The following is a 19,166-nucleotide window of genomic DNA, read 5'->3' on the forward strand; positions in this document are numbered from 1 at the left end:
TACAGGGTTGTACAAACGTGGAATCTTGATGTAAAAAAGATGCTCCAACACCCTATAATGTCATGACGGAATGTAGACAACATAGCAACCAACTCGACTCCATAGTAACTATCACATCCATCCACTCGACTCACCTCAGTGCTAAAAGTGATCCTAGCAAACATTGTGAGTGAGTATTGGTTTACGCCGCTTTTAGCAATATCTCAGCACTTTCAGGACGGGGGACACCAGTGGGCTTTGCTCATTATACCCATGTGGGGTATCGAAGCCGGATCTTCGGCGTGACGAGCGAACGCTTTAACCACTTGGCTACCCACCGCCCGACGTCATTGTGAGGAATCCATATTTGAATAACTAGTTGCACTAGTTCTCGTGACTATCACATTAAGCACCACACAGTGTGGCGGCAATGTGATCCAAACATGATTCTTGTTCGTATAAGCCTATATCTAATCTAAAAGATTAAAATCAGCCATCATGATATTTTTGCACGAAATATATGCGGAGGGGTCCGTCGGTATGTGGTGCAGAGTCAAATAGTGCAATATTCCTACGCCATGGTTTCACGTAGTTTTAGGTTTCTAGGTTTGTCAGAACCATCCCAGTGGGGTTAAGACCGAGGTTAAGACCATCTAAAACCTGCGTCACTTCGGACTCCCCCCCCTCCCCCAAAAAAACCCAAACAAAACACACACACACAAAAAAACCAACAAAACAAAAACAAAAAACAAACAACAACAACAACAACAACAAAAACACAACAAAAAACAACATATATATCTGGAACATTGTTGATTCCGGCGAAATAGTGGAAGCCTTTTAATGGAACCATCTTCAGAGAGAACAAATACAACACAAACCTCATGAGGTATTATGTAGGTAACGGAAAAAGCCGATTAGACCCGAATGAGAAATGGCTTATTACATGCCGGTATTTCACAACCGCTAGGCCAGTACGTGTGTACGTTATTACGTGTTTCATCGGCATTTTTTTACTATCGTAACGACAAGCAAAACACAAACCTGTTGTTTGATCAAACGCGGGAGGCGATATTTCATGACCTAAATGAGTCCCCCTTCTCACGAGCTATGTGTCTGTAACGTTAATTCTAGCCCCGGGCGAGACTGCACGAATATTAAAATTTGCAACGCCTGTTGAGAATTATCAAAAGTGACACACGAGACAAAATGGATATAGATCCCATTAAACTAACTCGAGGGAGATCCGCCCTAAGGCCACATCAAGAACGTTCTTGTTTCTTAAAAAAATAGAGTTGTGACATTTTTGTTTTATATTTCACAATTGTACTAAATGAAAACAATGATATACAGCCGGACCTGACCTCGAAATCCGTTAATTGGAATGTACCAATATCTCGTACCTTGTCTATGGTCCCCACCGCCTCCCAATATAAATACATCTGAATTTGACCGCTTATCTCGCATTCGAGATAAGAATAGACTTTCGAACCTTTAATGTGATTATTTGCTGATTTGTGGTTAACGCGTTCGCTCGTCAGGCCGAAAGTCCGTGTTCGATTCCCTTCCTGCCGTGAAATTGCTGCAATATTGCTAAAATCAGCGTAGAGCCATACATCCCACTCACTCACTCACTCACTCACTCACTCACTCACTCACTCGCCGTATTGTACATGTCATATGTTAGGAACACAAATTGTACTATAGGAGCCTTTGTCGAGTCCAATCCATATTTTGTATAGCTGATATTCAATATGTACGCTATGGAGACAAACAAGGGTAATATTCTATTTATTATATAATGTCATTCTTACAATACTCGATGATTAACTCCAGAAACCTCGCATGAACACTGTTGAAGTGAACCGTCCCATTTATCAAATAGTGCCAAATTATGTGCATCCATGTTTGTCTACAATCACACAAACCTCGGAAAACCGCTAAAGTTCCCGGGAACGACCAAACAATTCGAGCAAGCAGACATTGACTCGATAATTACATGGAGATTAAGAATAGTTCCTGCTTGGCACCCTCATTTGCATACCAAATACCTATCACGATACCAAATTTATCGGACTGGATTAAAGCATCGATAACATTGTCGATCATATGATAAAAACACGATCTCGATCATTCTTGATCGCTCGTGTCATTCCGGGACAAGCCGAATCATTCGTCACCACTCGCCTCTTTCCGTAACCTGAAAGAATAAACACGAGTTGGTCACAAATGAAGCCGAATGGTCTTTTTGCATCTTACGGAAAGGAACGGGTGGTTACGAGTGGTTCCCGATTTGCAAAATCACAAACGGTATTTCAGGCAGTAGAACGGGTTACAACCAAACGAGCAACTTTTCAATGGAAAATAACTCTAAAAATGTGGAACCGGTACGGAAATAAGTATGCGATTTTTAAAATAATTTTTTAGGATCGTATATATTTTATAGGGTTGGTCCGTGGCGAGAAACAAGGATTTCTTTACGTGGCCTGACCCCTGACATCTGCGAGCATGCAGGATGTGTTTACAAATAACACGTGATCTTGTAGCGGACCGGGAAGATGCTACCCTATAGCAGGGGTCCGTACGGCTATGTTGTACCCGTCCATTATCCGGGTCCTGCGATATGCACACAGGTAAATAACCCATCATCATCATCATCATCAGCAGCAGCAGCAGCTCCCATCAATCTTTCTCCTGTGGGTAGGAGTGGTTATCACAGTAAGGTGGTCATGTCCTAGTTGTGCTGACCCTGCTGAGGCTAGCGCCGTACGTCAGTCTCCATGCACTGATCAGTTACAGCGAAACCTCGTTCATCCGCTCATGATGTCAATCACTGGACTATCTGGTCCAGATTCGATTATTTACACACCGTTGTCATACAGCTGGAATATTGCTGAGCACGGCTTTAAACAAGAAAGAAAGAAAGAAACAAATCATCTGGAAGGTACTGTCCAGTACAGTTGCAACATCAGTAATAGTCCGGATGAAGGAATTATCGTAACGATGCATGTATGTTGGCGTTCCTTGGAGTAAGTGTCCGGATGGCTTTGTCCGGATTAACGAGAGTCGGAGTAAGGAGGTTTCCCTGAATGTGAGTAAATCGATTATAGTGTTTGTTTGGTGTTTAACGCCACACTCAGCTATATGACGACGGTCTTTAATGATCGTCAAAGTGATTGACATCATAAGCACCGATCTCCGCAATTGGGATACAATGACATGCATCAACCACGTCAGTGACCCCGTTACGACAAGCATGGGTAGCTGAAGACCAATTCTAACCCGGATCTTCACGAGATGAAATGGGTGTGTGAGTGAGTGATTCGACAGTGAGTGAAGCACACAACATATTTGCAGATTTGTTATTCATTAGTAGAACATCACATTGCTACCTAAACTACGTACGAAATATTTTAAGAATTCAATAGTTTTGTTCATGTTTTTATTTCGACTCAACTTTTAAGATAAAGTTTTGATAAATTGTCTTTCACCTGTCAAACAGTTCACCTGCTGTCTTCTATGGTCTTATGGTTATATCATACTTCGTTCTTCGATAAAAGGATATCGAATTCCTGGATCAAAGGATTTGTCATTCCTCCCTTAAAATAAATTGATTGTTTGATTTTAACCGACCCCGCACTCAGGAATATTCCAGTGGTCTGTAAAGAATAGAGTATGGACCAGACAATCCAGTGATCGATATCATGAGCATCGATCCGCGATTGGGATATGAAGACATGCAATCATCCAGTGTGTTTTGAAGGTGTTTTGAGACCCGTGAAGATCAGGCGTAGAATAGATCTTCAGCAACCCATGCTTGTCAAAAAGGGCTAAGGGCTACAACAAACAAACAAACAATTATCATGATGCAAATAAACCTTGCAGTTAACGATCACCGTAATTACATTGAAACTTACAGTACAACGTTTTCAATCAGGGCACTAAATGCAATATCTTGCTGTAGGCTAACATTTAGCCTGGAGCATAGCCTGTGTCGAAGGCTTGATGTTCTTTGGCCTCTGTACATAATGTCATCTGATTTTTCGCATCTCCTTAACCATGAACATATATTCTTTGAAGATGATTGATGCGCCAGATGTACGTCTATCTGTTGACATACATTGACGTTTGTTCTCCTTGGCCTGCATTTTTCTTACTATCCCCCTGGAGATCATCTGAGAGGAGATGGTACGTACCGGTGTGGAAGCTACACGGCTTTGTTTGTTTGTGTGTGTTTGTGTGTGTTAGTTTGTGTGGGTGTAAGTGTTATTTTGGTGTGGTGATGACTTTGCTCTCCCTTTGTTCTCTGTGGCCTGTGGCCTACATTTCTGTTACTACCCTCGAGAGATCAGCCGGGGCATGGTAACCACAAGGATTTGTAGTGTTTGTTTGTGTTTGTGTGTGTGCGTGTTTGTGCGTGTGTGTTTGTGTGTGTGTGTGTGTGTGTGTGTGTGAGAGAGAGAGAGAGTGAGTGTTAGAGAGAGTGAGAACGAGAGAAAGAGAGAGAATTATTCAAGGGTTGATGAAGCGAGACACAAGTGGTCTGTGGCTGTGGAGCGGTTTGTGGGAATGTTTTTCATTAAGATTTACCTTCTATGATCTGTGGTCTGTCATTCCCATGTCAATGCTCGCTGGGGGCTCTGGCTTTTGTGTGGAGACTTGATATTCTTTCAGCTAAACCATATATTATTAAATCAAAATATGAGTCTAAATATGGTTTTATGAAAATAATTTTGTGGCAGGCAATTTTTTTGAAGTGTTTTCAAGAATTTTCGGGGACAAGTTTCTTTTTCTGCCCCCTCCCCTCACCCTGATATATCAAATATCCCTAACGTGCTGCTTTCAATGGATACATTTGGCGTATTATTAATATTTACATTTACGTATACATGGAAAACTTCAGGATAGCCAGTATTTTCACAGTATCACACAGCCGGTTCCTTATGCACTGCATACACCACAGTCATTTATTTAATTTGAATGTTTGATATTAATAATGGTAAAGTCCGTGTTCTGGACAATGACTCTGTTATTGTCTTTCAGACTTGCCATCCAGTGACATTTGTACGCCAAGAGCCACTGGAACCTCCCGTTGACTACAACCGAGACTGTACGAGAGGAAGGCTTGGGCTGTGCGTCCTGATTGTGCTGGGTGTCATGTCGATTCTCATGGGCATCTCAATCATTGTCATGGGCATCCTGTTGTCTACTGGAGGTATGTGGTCTCAGCTTCAGCTTCCTGGTGTCTACTGGAGGTATGTGGTCTCAGCTGTGGCTTCCTGGTGTCTACTGGAGGTAGGTGTGTCAGCTCTAGCTTCCTGGTGTCCACTGGAGGTAGGTGTGTCAGCTCTGGCTTCCTGGTGTCCACTGGAGGTAGGTGTGTCAGCTCTGGCTTCCTGGTGTCCACTGGAGGTAGGTGTGTCAGCTGTCGCCTCCATGGTGTCCTTGGAGGTAGGTGTGTCAGCTGTGGCTTCCTGGTGTCTACTTGAGGTAGGTGTGTCAGCTCTAGCTTCCTGGTGTCTACTGGAGGTAGGTGTGTCAGCTCTAGCTTCCTGGTGTCTACTGGAGGTAGGTGTGTCAGTTGTAGCTTCCTGGTGTCCACTGGAGGTTGGTGTGTCAGCTGTGGCTTCCTGGTGTCCACTGGAGGTAGGTGTGTCAGCTGTGGCTTCCTGGTGTCCACTGGAGGTAGGTGTGTCAGCTCTGGCTTCCTGGTGTCTACTGGAGGTATGTGTGTCAGCTCTAGCTTCCTGGTGTCCACTGGAGGTAGGTGTGTCAGCTCTAGCTTCCTGGTGTCTACTGGGGGTAGGTGTGTCAGCTCTAGCTTCCTGGTGTCTACTGGGGGTAGGTTTGTCAGCTCTAGCTTCCTGGTGTCTACTGGGGGTAGGTTTGTCAGCTCTAGCTTCCTGGTGTCTACTGGAGGTATTTAGTCTCAGCTCTAGCTTTCTGTTGTCCACTGGAGGTAGGTGTGTCAGCTCTGGCTTCCTGGTGTCTACTGGAGGTAGGTATGTCAGCTCTGGCATCCTGGTGTCTACTGGAGGTAGGTGTGTCAGCTCTGGCTTCCTGGTGTCTACTGGAGGTAGGTGTGTCAGCTCTAGCTTCCTGGTGTCTACTGGAGGTAGGTGTGTCAGCTCTGGCATCCTGGTGTCTACTTGAGGTAGGTGTGTCAGCTCTAGCTTCCTGGTGTCTACTAGAGGTAGGTGGTCTCAGCTCTAGCTTCCTGGTGTCCACTGGAGGTAGGTGTGTCAGCTCTGGCTTCCTGGTGTCTACTAGAGGTAGGTGTGTCAGCTCTAGCTTCCTAGTGTCTATTGGAGGTAGGTGTATCAGCTCTAGCTTCCTGGTCTGTGCCTGAGGCTGGTGGTGTCAGTTGTAGGTTCCTGGTCTGTGGGTGAGGTAGGTGTTGTCAGTTGTAGGTTCCTGGTCTGTGCCTGAGGTTGATGGACAGGATAATTTCTTGCTTTCTGGTTTCCACTGACAGATCTACCTTCCTTCTGTCCACTGCCAGATGTCAGCACACGCTGGTGATGATCATTGGTGTAAGATCTGCATTACTTTACTGGTTGCAATCTTGTCGCGCCCTCATAAAATTAAAATACAGTTGCAAGCGGCGTGAAACAAGCCTCGGCACTCACTCTGTATTGGTATATGTCATATAAGCAAATCAGATCATATCATTTGTTGACTAATTACCTTGAAACGAATTGAAGCACTCACTATCGTTAATTATAAAAGATATTTGTGATTTTACAATTGACCCGAAGCAAAATGGCAATGCAGATTTGATTAATCATGTCAACGAAAACATTTTAAGGAATATACACACAAATGCTAAGAAGACAAAACGGTTTGAGTAGCAATGTTAATGCGCACACGTTTCTTGATTTCACTTTCTGTCATTTTATGTATTATTTGGAATTAAGCACACAAGTAAATTTATGGGAGAGGGCGTTCTAAGTTGTGATAACAAGTGCCCAATCGTTTCGATGAGAATAAAATATGTTTAACGTAAACTCATATGTCGAGGTAATGTCTCAGCACACACGTATCATAAAACCGATAAATGTCGGGGGCGGTGGGGTAGCCTCGTGGTTAAAGCGTTCGCTCGTCACGCCGAAGACCCGTGGTCGATTCCCGACATGGGTACAATGTGTGAAGCCCATTTCTGGTGTCTCCCGCCGTGATATTGCCTGAATATTGCTAAAAGCGGCGTAAAACCATACTCACTCTTTCACGACACGTATCGCCGAATGTTTACTTAGTGTTGAATGCTACCTCTTCCAGCCGCGTGAATGGCAAGGCTCGACCAATGACAGGACACGGCGGGAACACATGGATATGTCTGCTGCAGATATGTTGATTCGTTGATCTATGGCGATACAGGACGGATATGTCGCCCCGTTGTGGATATGTCGGTGTTGACGAAGATGGCGATAGAGACACGAGGAGGGAGATGTTTGTGTGCTTGGTCCTGTGTTCAGTCTTGAACGATGTGCATTTACGTGTACAGCACTCTCAATTACAATAAACATACATGTACCTATCCAGAAACACGCTCTTGTGTTCGGGTGTGATTGAAGTAAGAACGACAACTCGTGAGAGTACATTTTCTGAATTTACAGATCTACTGTTTTACATAAAAAAAACTTCTTCCCCTAGCACTGTTTACTCGATATTATAGCATATTTTGTATCCGACCATGTAGATCATTGCTAATGATACAAATCACTGGTTTATCTGGTCCAACCAAACCTTACTTTTTAAATGAAATTATGAGTGGATTGTGCTACTCGTAGAGCAGGACATTTCCCCTTTCCGCGAGTGATTAATATATTTAATTTTCAGAAATATTTTGCCATTTACCCCCCTACGGAATTTACAGATGTCGGTATGTCCTAAGACAAAATCTCATCCCCAACTCGTCCTGTAATGATTTGCCTGTCCCTGACGCGTTACTATTCGCTGTGCAAAGTTCCGCTCAGACCACAGTGGCATTGCATGGGGCTGTCCTCCCGCGGTACACATAGTTGGGTATAACTGAATTATTGTTCAAGACGGTGTAAAACACAACTCACTCACTCATTCTTAGATCAATCTGCGTCTGTTTGTATTTTGTCAGCAAAAGTTCACCAATATGGCGCCGGTCTGTAAATAATCGAGTCTGAACTAGGCAATCACGAGCATCGGTTCACACATAAGCCAAGCTATCGAGCCTGACCACCCGATCACGTAACTCGCACCTTACGACATGCATGGGTTGCTGAACCCGGATCGTAATTACACCATCTGTGATATGTGATGTGATTGATATACGGCAGCATACAGTGTTTATGCATAAGGTCTTTCTCGGCCGACAAATCCCGCATTTGTAAAGTTCCTCTGAAATAAATCTCATTCGATTTTTTTCATTACAAAACCAATTTGATAAACTAAAACAAAAATACTGACAAAGAGGGTGTCACTCTTAAAGACTGTGTAGCTTTGACTAAATGGCTGGAGTGCAAATGAAAGGCAATGCAATTGCCCGTTATGCTACAAACTACTTTTATAATTCAAAACTACTTTTGACCCGTGAAATATCAGGGGTAGAATAGGTCTTCAGCAGCCCATGCTTGCCGTATACAGCAACTATGCTTGTCGTAAAAGGCGACTAACGGGATCGGGTGGTCAGGCTCGCTGCCTTGGTTGATGCATGTCATCGTATCCCAATTGCGTAGATCGATGCTCATGATGTCAGTCACTGGCTTGTCTGTTCCAGACTCGATTATTTACAAACCGTCATATAGCTTGAATACTACTGAGTGCGGCGTTAAACAACAAACAAACAACATGCCGTATGGAACTAGCAACATTACACAATGGACCAACAATGGACACATGATGATCAAACATCACTATTCTTCGTCCTTGGACTTCCATTGCAATTATGAGTGCAAACTTATTATCGCTACATTCATAATTCAAGACCCCTGCATGCTTATAGAAAAACGAAGATATGATTTCAAAACACGAAATGCATGAAAGAGGTATCGAATAATGATACGTGGTCCATGGTTGAAACTTGTAATGTACCATGTTGCATAACGGCTTTGCTTTGCGCAACATACAATATGGATTTTATGGAAAAACATGTCCACGTATAAAGATTTACTTTTGTCACAGACCCCCATGTATAGTCCAAGTCAAGGAAGGATAACTCGGTGATACCGTGTTGTGCTGAGCCCTAAGATTGGGCGGTCTCCATTCTATTATTTATAATATATAAATACGTCAACGCCAGAGAATAACCAGTCTCGTTTACCTGTCGAAACAGACTCTGTTGGGCGAAATAGCGGTGACAATTATGTGAATGGCTCACTAAAAATTAATGACGCCAGGTGTTTGCGAGTTAGCATTTCCTGCCCTACCAATCGCACCCACCAGTCAAACAAATTGCTTAAACCAATAAGCGTTTGTTTGTTTCCTGATGGGATAATATCTTACATACACAAGCAAAGAAACAACTTGAAATAACTATTCTAATAACTAGTATTTGAAACATCAATCTACAAAATTTGTCCCGAGGTTCTAAACATTTTGAACCAACATTGAATTATTACCGCTGATTTCTTATATTATCTTTCAAAATTCATATTTGAAACAGACTGGCTCCAGTCTAACCGTGTCAAGCCAGGTCATTGAAGCTCTGAGTGACTCAACCAGCGCTCAGGGAGGAAAACAACATCCTCCAAATTGTGTCTGGAGGAGATATGATCTTCACTCAACCTGTCTAGTGTTTTTTTAATCTTTGTTAACAAACCGTACAATCCGTGTTTATACCTGTAACTTAGTGTCTGCTGTCAGTTCAGGAAGAAATTTCCACATTTGAGTCAAACGTAGATTGTTGTTGTGTACTGTATAAGATACATTGTGTTACTATTGAGATTTATGGTTTAGGTTTACAGCAAGAGATAGACAGTTTCGTGTATAATGTTATAATGAGATAGAGGTATTATGTCAAATTTAATAGACAAAGACATAGATGGTTACCTGTATCAAGACACAATGATAAGATTGAAATGAAATCCTGATATTACATGTTACATGTAAAATGTAATAATGAGATAGACTTTTAGATGTATAAATAATATAATAATGATATAAGGCCGTTACATGTAAAATGTAATATTGATATAAGGCGGTTACATGTAAAATGTACTAATGCGATAGACTGTTACATGTAAAATATGATAATGATATAAGACCGTTACATGTAAAATATAATAATGATATAAGGCGGTTACATGTAAAATGTACTAATGAGAATGACGGTTCCGTGTGATAATGAGATAGAGGTTACATTTAAAATTTAATAATGGCACATATGATTACATGTATAAAGTCATACTGAGATAGACGGTTACATATGTAATGTATTTAACGAGATAGAGTATATGGTTTATATGCTATAATATAATAATGAGAAAGAGGTTACATGTGTTACATGTATAATGTAAGAATGAGCTGGACAATAATAATGAGCTAGACATGTAAAATGTAATATTGAGATAGATGGTTATGTGTATCATGTCATAACGAGATAGATGGTTACATGTTTTTAAAGAAATAAACGACGAGTGAGGATTGTTTATCCTACAACCATAAGAGGCGCATCCCCGAGCGGCTTCCTCTCCCTGCAGTGTTTTATTGACCCTACCCTGCAGTGTTTTATTGACCCTACCCTGCAGTGTTTTATTGACCCTACCCTGCAGTGTTTATTGGCCCTGCAGTGTTTATTGGCCCTGCAGTGTTTCATTGACCCTGCAGTGTTTATTGGCCCTGCAGTGTTTTATTGGCCCTGCAGTGTTTTATTGACCCTGCAGTGTTTATTGGCCCTGCAGTGTTTATTGGCCCTGCAGTGTTTTATTGACCCTGCAGTGTTTATTGGCCCTGCAGTGTTTATTGGCCCTGCAGTGTTTATTGGCCCTGCAGTGTTTATTGACCCTGCAGTGTTTATTGGCCCTGCAGTGTTTTATTGACCCTGCAGTGTTTTATTGACCCTGCAGTGTTTTATTGACCCTGCAGTGTTTATTGGCCCTGCAGTGTTTATTGGCCCTGCAGTGTTTATTGGCCCTGCAGTGTTTATTGGCCCTGCAGTGTTTTATTGACCCTGCAGTGTTTTATTGACCCTGCAGTGTTTATTGGCCCTGCAGTGTTTTATTGACCCTACCCTGCAGTGTTTATTGGCCCGGCAGTGTTTATTGGCCCTGCAGTGTTTATTGGCCCTGCAGTGTTTATTGGCCCTGCAGTGTTTTATTGACCCTGCAGTGTTTTATTGACCCTGCAGTGTTTTATTGACCCTGCAGTGTTTATTGGCCCTGCAGTGTTTATTGGCCCTGCAGTGTTTATTGGCCCTGCAGTGTTTTATTGACCCTGCAGTGTTTTATTGACCCTGCAGTGTTTTATTGACCCTGCAGTGTTTATTGGCTCTGCAGTGTTTTATTGACCCTGCAGTGTTTTATTGACCCTACCCTGCAGTGTTTATTGGCCCTGCAGTGTTTATTGGCCCTGCAGTGTTTATTGGCCCTGCAGTGTTTTATTGACCCTGCAGTGTTTTATTGACCCTGCAGTGTTTATTGGCCCTGCAGTGTTTTATTGACCCTGCAGTGTTTATTGGCCCTGCAGTGTTTATTGGCCCTGCAGTGTTTTATTGACCCTGCAGTGTTTTATCGACCTCTTGTCGTGTATTTCTTATATGAGATATCAACAATATTTACAGCCACTTTACGGATGTTGCTAAAATGAACACGCTTCAAAAATATTTACCTAAATTTTAATGATGATGACTCCCTGAAACAAATCCGACCTCGGAAATGTCGGACAAGTCCATTTTACGAACATGTGGATTAAGATTGGTATTTCCCACATATTCTTACACACCTCGCGTCGATTATCTGTAGTGCTGAACAGAGAGATACACACATAAGTAAGTATCATTATCTATACAGTTTATTACGGCTGATACTCTATCTACGTGCGCCCAAGGGTACCTGTTACAAACGCAGAGCACCTTTCTACCAATCGACATGACCTCTCTATGTGCATATCTCTATCACGTTCATTGCCTTGTGTACACATAGTCAATTAGAGGTTCTTAGAAGTTGGAGTAAGTTGGAGTAAGTAAGGAGTAGATATATGGATGATCAACTTCTTATTACAATTAGGAGCGACGTTTTTCAGTGCAGGTTCTTGTTAATTTCTCACGGCTGTCACAGCCTTCCAATTGTGGGTTTTCTTTAACTAGTTAGTATCTATCGCCATGTCTAATAGGAAGCCTGTTTACAGTGCCCGACATTATACAGACGGGGAAGGCTGTCATTAATGATGTATGGAGAAAATCGCTTAACGAAAACATCAATCATGCTGAACAGGTACACATGTAGAAATCCGACAATCGCTGACAAATCGAAACGCATAAAGCATCACCGTTACTCATGTTGTTCTAAACTATTCAATGACACCTTTTCAAGGTGAGGTAATTTGACCAGGGGTTTCACGTCGCGTCCAAGATAACTAAAGTTATATATTTTATGTGTGTGTAAGTGTGTGTCTGTTTGTACTAGTCCGGACTGATGCCGATTTTATAGTGTCATCCCACTGAGATACCAGGCCGAAGTTTAACATGAATACCCCACTCAGACACAGCATACTGTTTCCGAGCCGATCAGTCCTTTTTCAAACCCCTTAATGCCGAGCGTCGGACAATGTAACAACAAGTACTATTCTAACGCCTTTTGGAACGATCGAGCCCCGGATCTTCTGCTCTACCACCAGACCTCCGACACCCAATCAAAGACCTGCTGGACATAAAAGAATAAATACTTCGAGTCATCGTAGTTCGAGACAAGGGGTTTGGCGATAATTAGATCACAGTGTGAATCAGGATTGTGAATTTGCGAATCTGAAGAATAAATACTTAAGCCATCTCCATATATCCCTCACATAGCTATTATCGGTCTTCAAGTGAATATCGAATGAAATAATAATAAACGTTACCTTCAATAAAAGTCACAAACAAAATTAATCTCACAGATGAGCGAGGATGCTCTTACGTCACTATTAGCAACGGCTTTGTAGAATTATGACACGGAATACCAAGAAAGGATGGGGAAACGACTAAAGAAAACGGGAGGTCGTATGATCTACAATATAAGAAATAAACAGCAATAAGAATTAATAACCAGTATGTTATGTTTGATTAAGCCCAGGTTACCCCGCATTGACTTCTGTTGTGTAATGTACGTGGAATAATGTTCTACGCCGATCCCCGGATTGGAACTACGGTTAAATATGTATCCATGTTATCAGTAATTGATGCAAGAATTTCAAACGTGTAAACACGGGATAAGTACCACCTGGATGTAAATGTGAGTGATGATGGATGTAGTTGTCAGCAGCCATCCGAGTTATACGTTCAGTACTAACACCTATAGACACAGGCAAGTTTTATGACCCCAGTGTCTTGTGTCCAGCATACAGATGGGATTACCATGGTGATAGTACAACGCTCCATCACACGTGGACGTTTCATTCTGTCTGTTTACATGCAGGCATGCGTCTATTAAACCATGCATTGCTCATGTTAGAAATTTTCTCACTGCTGATGATAACGATAAATGGCATTCAGCTGTATGGGATGACAGAATTAACAAATTACGTACTTATAGAATTTATAAAAGTTTTTTTATGTCGACTTGTATGTCAAGAGTGTTAAGTTAAGTGATCATAGAAAATATCAGCATCTTTTCGAAGCGGTAATCTACCACTGCATATTGAAACCGGTCGATATTCCGAGACTCCCACACCTTTGTCTGAAAGAATATGTAAATAGTGTTTATATTCGGAAGACCAAATGCACCCCCAACACACACACACTTACATGTATGTTGAAGATGCATGCCATTTCCTAATCGGATGTAACTTTATTGAAGTTTTACGCTTTGGTCTTTAAAGAATTTTTAAAGCTATTAATAGAGATTTACTAAAATTAGGAAGCTTAGATAAATTAATATTTATTACGCAAGAGGAATCACTGCAATATATTTTAGATAAATGTCTATACAAAATTATAAAAGTTAATTATTATTATTGTAATATTTAAAAAGTAAAATATCATTTTTATTTTTATCAGCATTGTATAGTTTAAAATTTAAAAAAAAAAAAATTCACAATGAACATGTGTATTTCAATGTGTCTCATAAGCCTTATAAGGCTGGATGTACAAGCTTTTATTCTTATGATGTCAAATGTTTTACCATGACCGCTTGTGCATGTGAATTAAAATTTCCATTTCTCTCTCTCTCTCTGCGTCTGTTCGCTGAATACATGACATGACCATTAGCAAATTGTTTTTTTGCTCATTCGTCACCACTTGCTCCTTTCTGTAACCTATAAGAAGACCATTCGGATCGCCCTGGAATGACACAAGGCAGAGAAGGGAGGCGTGTGCGTAAATCACACACAAAAAAAACACCTAGACAGCTGTACGCATTTGTATGACAGACGGTGTGTTCAGGTATGCGTGACACAGAATATAAGCCTCTGTGACAGTTAAAACAACGATGTCCTTGCTGGTCAGGGAGCTCGGACACATGTGGACTAGGAGCGGTTCTCCAAGCAACAATGAGCAGACATTGTTTTTTAACAAACCTTTAACTGTTATTTTACATGAACCTATTTTAATACGTTTGTTCTTAACCATAACTAATCCTTTCCCTTTTCTTACTTTTAGACAGTAAAGTGTTTTACTTTCAACGACTGAAAGATTTCGTTGCTTGACCCAAATAAAATATTGGTTAAAATGTTTTTTTTGATGTGTAAATGCAATAGATTAATTTTCCATCTATCGTGACTATCTTCACAAATCCCCGGCTCAAAGCAACATTCACTATACATAACTATATATCCATATAGAAAAAAGCCACATGCGTAAATCGTATCCTCTATCAATTGCCTGACAAAACACATGTGTTCTATTACAAAGGCACGTTATCATAAGGAACCACAGAAACCGGAATCGATATCCAACGACATGATTTAACAGCTTCATCGCAACGGTGTTTTGACGACTCGGCTTACAGCTTCCTCTTTCTTGCATCAGATGATGCGACAACAGAAACAACGTTTATTCCGCTATTGCTGAAATCTCAGACAAATTTATCAAAAAGAGATCCATTTCATCCTTGGACAATTCCCTAAAAAAAACAAGGTTAGAGATATTTGAAAATACAGCATGGGGGGATGCTTAACATTTTCCCAAGTGAACATAACAATTAAATTCACGTTCATGATATATGTACCTTTTTTTCAAAATAGCATCTAATCGAAAATAAATTTAATATGAATTTAAATAGATACAACCAGGCGTAACATATTACATCAATCAAAAATGCATAAGCGTCCCAAGGTGTCCAATTACCCTCCACGGAGAACCACATTTCCCATTACAGGTGAAGGTTATCATTCCGGCCATAAAAGTGTCTCGCTATTTTTTGTCCACGTTTCCTGTCAGCCTTCGTTGAAACTTTGCACCGCTGCTTCAACGCATCAAACAACTAATCTGAGTCATCGCTCAATAAAGACAATGTTTTTTTATGAAAAGAATGCACATAAGGTATTGATGTATACGCTGTCACGGATTGTCAGATCAAATCCGATGGTGACGTCAAACCGAAAAAACAACAATATCTGGTTCGTAATTGGCGTGCGGCAAGGAGGGTTCCTGAACGTGGGTTTGTTATATGGACATGTAGCAACGAAGAAAGCAGTACATTAGAATTCATCTGACGTGTGTGCTACACAAGGCGACATGGTCCGCGGGTTATCTTTGGCAGAGACGTATGTGTCGGTCACCTAAAGTTAACAAGATGGACTAAGAAGGATGTTTATTATTACCAGAGGAAATACATGACACAAGTGTGGAAATATGCCGCCGGGGATTTGAATGTTTTATAAAATACACAACTATACAAGATGGAAATACCTCGCTGGATTCGTTTCTTTAGTAATGAGGATTTTCGTGATTACCAGCTTCAAGCACAGGTGTACCGGGGGAAGGTAGGCGAAGCCATCTTACTTTCAGGTATTTCAAGGTATTTAGAGACAAGACAAGAAATTCGAACTTTGTGACGAGTAACATACACGAGAGCGTAATTACATGGAAAGTAATACGTTTTTTTCTGAAATGTCAAAGGTTTTTTTTATAATATACAGATTACAAGAATATTTTTTACAGACAATACAATTTACTCATGCATGAACAATATAAGAATATGTTGATGGGTGTGACGTGTTTATGTCAAAATGACACTCGCTTGCACAATGTGTTACATCTCGCTGTTGCTGACATCCACTATGGTCGCCCCCTAGCTCTGAACGTATTCACTGTCATCGCCGTTACAGTGGTACTTACACTGCACTCTCCTCCCCTAACTATCTTCTTACTTACCTACCTACCTACCTACGACCCCTGAAGATCCGGGGTAGAACAGGTCTTCAGCAACCCATGCTTGTCGTAAGAGACGATTAACGGCATCGGGTGGACAGGTCCGCTGACGTGGTTGATGCATGTCATCCGAATTGCGTCGATTGATGCAGATGATGTCAATCACTGGATTGTCAGGTCCAGACTCGATTATTTACAGACCGCCGTCATATAGCTGGAATATTTCTGAGTGCGGCGTTAAACAACAAACCAACCACACCTACCAACCTACCAACCTACCAACCTACGTCTTAAGGGATCAAGTCTTCCCTCTACATATTAAAATTTCTTACACACCTTTGGGTGAGAAACCGATTTCAGATAACTGGTATCAAACATATGTGTGAGATCGAAGTCCAGGCACGTGATTGGCTACACCATGGTGATGACCTGAGGTCAGATGATTAGTCTTCAACACTAACTTCGAAGTCGAATAAAATTCAAAATACATCACGCAAAATAATACACTTTACAGTTTTGAATTCCCCTTCTGTTTATCATTTACTGTCATGTGGGGCAAAGCAAAAATTACTGAAAGTGTCATTGAACACGCCATTTTGTAAAAGTCGGTCACCGGTAGTGATGCCATACGGAAGTAAACATTGTTGTATATATTTGGTAATTTCTTTGAGGTGTAAACTGTTAACTCGGCGTCCAGGGCGTTCTTTGCTTTTGTCTAGTTTGCATTATCAACATCGCCTTGATAATCCAGATATGACGGAAACCTTTTTGTGTAGGGTCACATTATTTATGAGCAGTAAGCAGTACATAGGATGACGTCACTTATGACAATGGTGTTATGTATTAATTCGCTACTGCGATCATGAGAATAGACAAAATACATCGAATTCGATGCTAAAAAGGTGCGATTTTAGCGTCTGTACGAAACAGATTACTGCACTCGTGCCTGATAGATACCACTGATCTTACAACTCGTTGTAGCTTTCGCTCGTTAGATACGTTTTGAAACAACTCGTTGTAAGATCAATGGTATCTGACAGACACTCGTGTAGTAATCTCTATGTATGTCTTGTCTAATTTCCGTCTACCTATTGGTATGTCTTCCCATCAAGTATATCATCTGTCTACTTAACGGCATGTCATCCTGTCTAGATTTGTCACGCGATGGAGAGGGACCGTAATGGGTATCAGCTGAGAGCCGTCAATTCTTTTGGCGAAAAATCCAGTAAACCAGCTCAGTCAGAATACACCTCATCTTGCACAGAGCCCCACAGGGTTGGGAACGAACAACAACCTACGCTGAGTAAGGCTCACGTGGACCGGGGTCATGAACACCAACCAAAGTCACACAAAGATGAGGGTGATGAACACCTGCAAACGTCACACAAAAACGGTAGACCTGCAAGCAGAACCTCTTCCCAGATGGAGTGGGAACCTGATCGCCATTCTACGACCCACAAGAAGGGTCGAATGGAACGCCAAACAACGTCATACAAAGAGGGGAAACAAGAACGCCAACCAACGCTCCACAAAGAGAGGGCACATCAACGCCATCCCACGTTCCACAAGAACGGCGGGCAAGAACGACCTCTAACGACCGTTACAGTGAGCAAGGGAGATAAGTCAAGTTGCCAAGGGCTGGACCACAGTTCGAACGAAACGTCAGGCAACTCCACCTTGGAGCTTATCAACTTTAAAAACGCTAGAAGAAATCCTGTAGTGCTATCCTGCCTCTTGTTACTTGTCGTGTTGATCGTAGGAGCGACAGTAATCGTCATATATTATATTCTCAACCAAAAACAAGGTAACGTATTTCGAATGCTGTTTACAGTACAGAATAAATATACCGTATGCTATAGCAAACGTATAACTTGTTATAACAGGAATAAGTGCTTCACCCCATAATGACGTTTTCAATATTATTTCATTTATATTTTGGTTTTATCTTTATTTATTTATTTTATTCACATTAATGAAATAACACATAATGCCACTATAGTTTTGAGACTTGGAGCAGCAAATTATACAGATAACATTGTCTTTTCTTTATCAAATAACCTGCGTATTTCAAGCCGAATTCTACATTTTAACTCTATCTTTCGTGGCTTAATTTGGTCAGGTGGCTCTTTGAGATGAATCTGTCGTTACACTAAATCCGTTTGTAACTAAATTACGTCCATTGTATGTTTATATCACGAATGAACCAATGAGGCACATGGAAGCAAAATATTTGTGTCAATATAATACGTATTCAGTTATGAAGAAACTATGAATCATATCCATGTGTGTATGACACATATGCACATACTTCTGTCATGTTGTCAATCACATTCCATGGCCGAAATTTATTTATGAATTTAAAAACAAGTTATAAAATACATAGATGAAATAACGTTATGGAACTGAGACAAATAATTTTCTCTAAAGAAACAATTTCCGTAACTTTCTCTAGAAACACACAAATGACATGCTGTAACAGGTTCACATTGTCACTGAACGAAAAGCTATATTTCCAAGAATGGAAATAACAAAGAGAATACCATTGCAAAGATGGTGTGACTGACCGCTTATTCAAATCATTGTTTTTAGTTTGAATGGTTCTTTTCTCAATTTGATTACACTTGAATATATTAATTTTTATTATCACGTGATTACGCTCGTGGGATTTCGGTGGATTTTGGTCGTTCTGTGTTTCCTCAAATGATGTAGT

At 41.0% G+C, this 19,166-nt stretch overlaps 2 protein-coding genes across 2 annotated transcripts in view; one reads left to right on the forward strand and one right to left on the reverse strand.

Annotated features, from left to right (window-relative positions):
• Positions 1 to 5,225: 5,225 nt before the first annotated feature.
• LOC139448008 (polycystin-1-like protein 3) lies at positions 5,226 to 6,116 on the reverse strand. Its single transcript, XM_071229508.1, has one exon. The coding sequence runs from the start codon at positions 6,114 to 6,116 to the stop codon at positions 5,226 to 5,228; it is 891 nt and encodes a 296-aa protein (XP_071085609.1).
• A 9,868-nt stretch (positions 6,117 to 15,984) lies between these two features.
• LOC139447067 (uncharacterized) overlaps positions 15,985 to 19,166 on the forward strand; it is a 49,292-nt gene continuing 46,110 nt past the window's right edge. The window contains exons 1-2 of the mRNA XM_071228222.1: positions 15,985 to 16,068; positions 17,609 to 18,260. Of these exons, the coding sequence (XP_071084323.1) occupies positions 15,985 to 16,068; positions 17,609 to 18,260 (736 nt within the window). The remainder of the gene's footprint in view (positions 16,069 to 17,608; positions 18,261 to 19,166) is intronic.

Source organism: Haliotis cracherodii, unplaced genomic scaffold, assembly GCF_022045235.1.
Source record: "Haliotis cracherodii isolate W230 unplaced genomic scaffold, xgHalCrac1.p SCAF_7, whole genome shotgun sequence".
Taxonomy (NCBI): Eukaryota; Metazoa; Mollusca; class Gastropoda; order Lepetellida; family Haliotidae; genus Haliotis; species Haliotis cracherodii.

Excerpts from the sequence above, each read along its gene's own strand:
- LOC139448008 (XM_071229508.1), bottom strand. The coding sequence starts at position 6,116 with ATGCCAGAGCTGACACACCTACCTCCAGTAGACACCAGGAAGCTAGAG.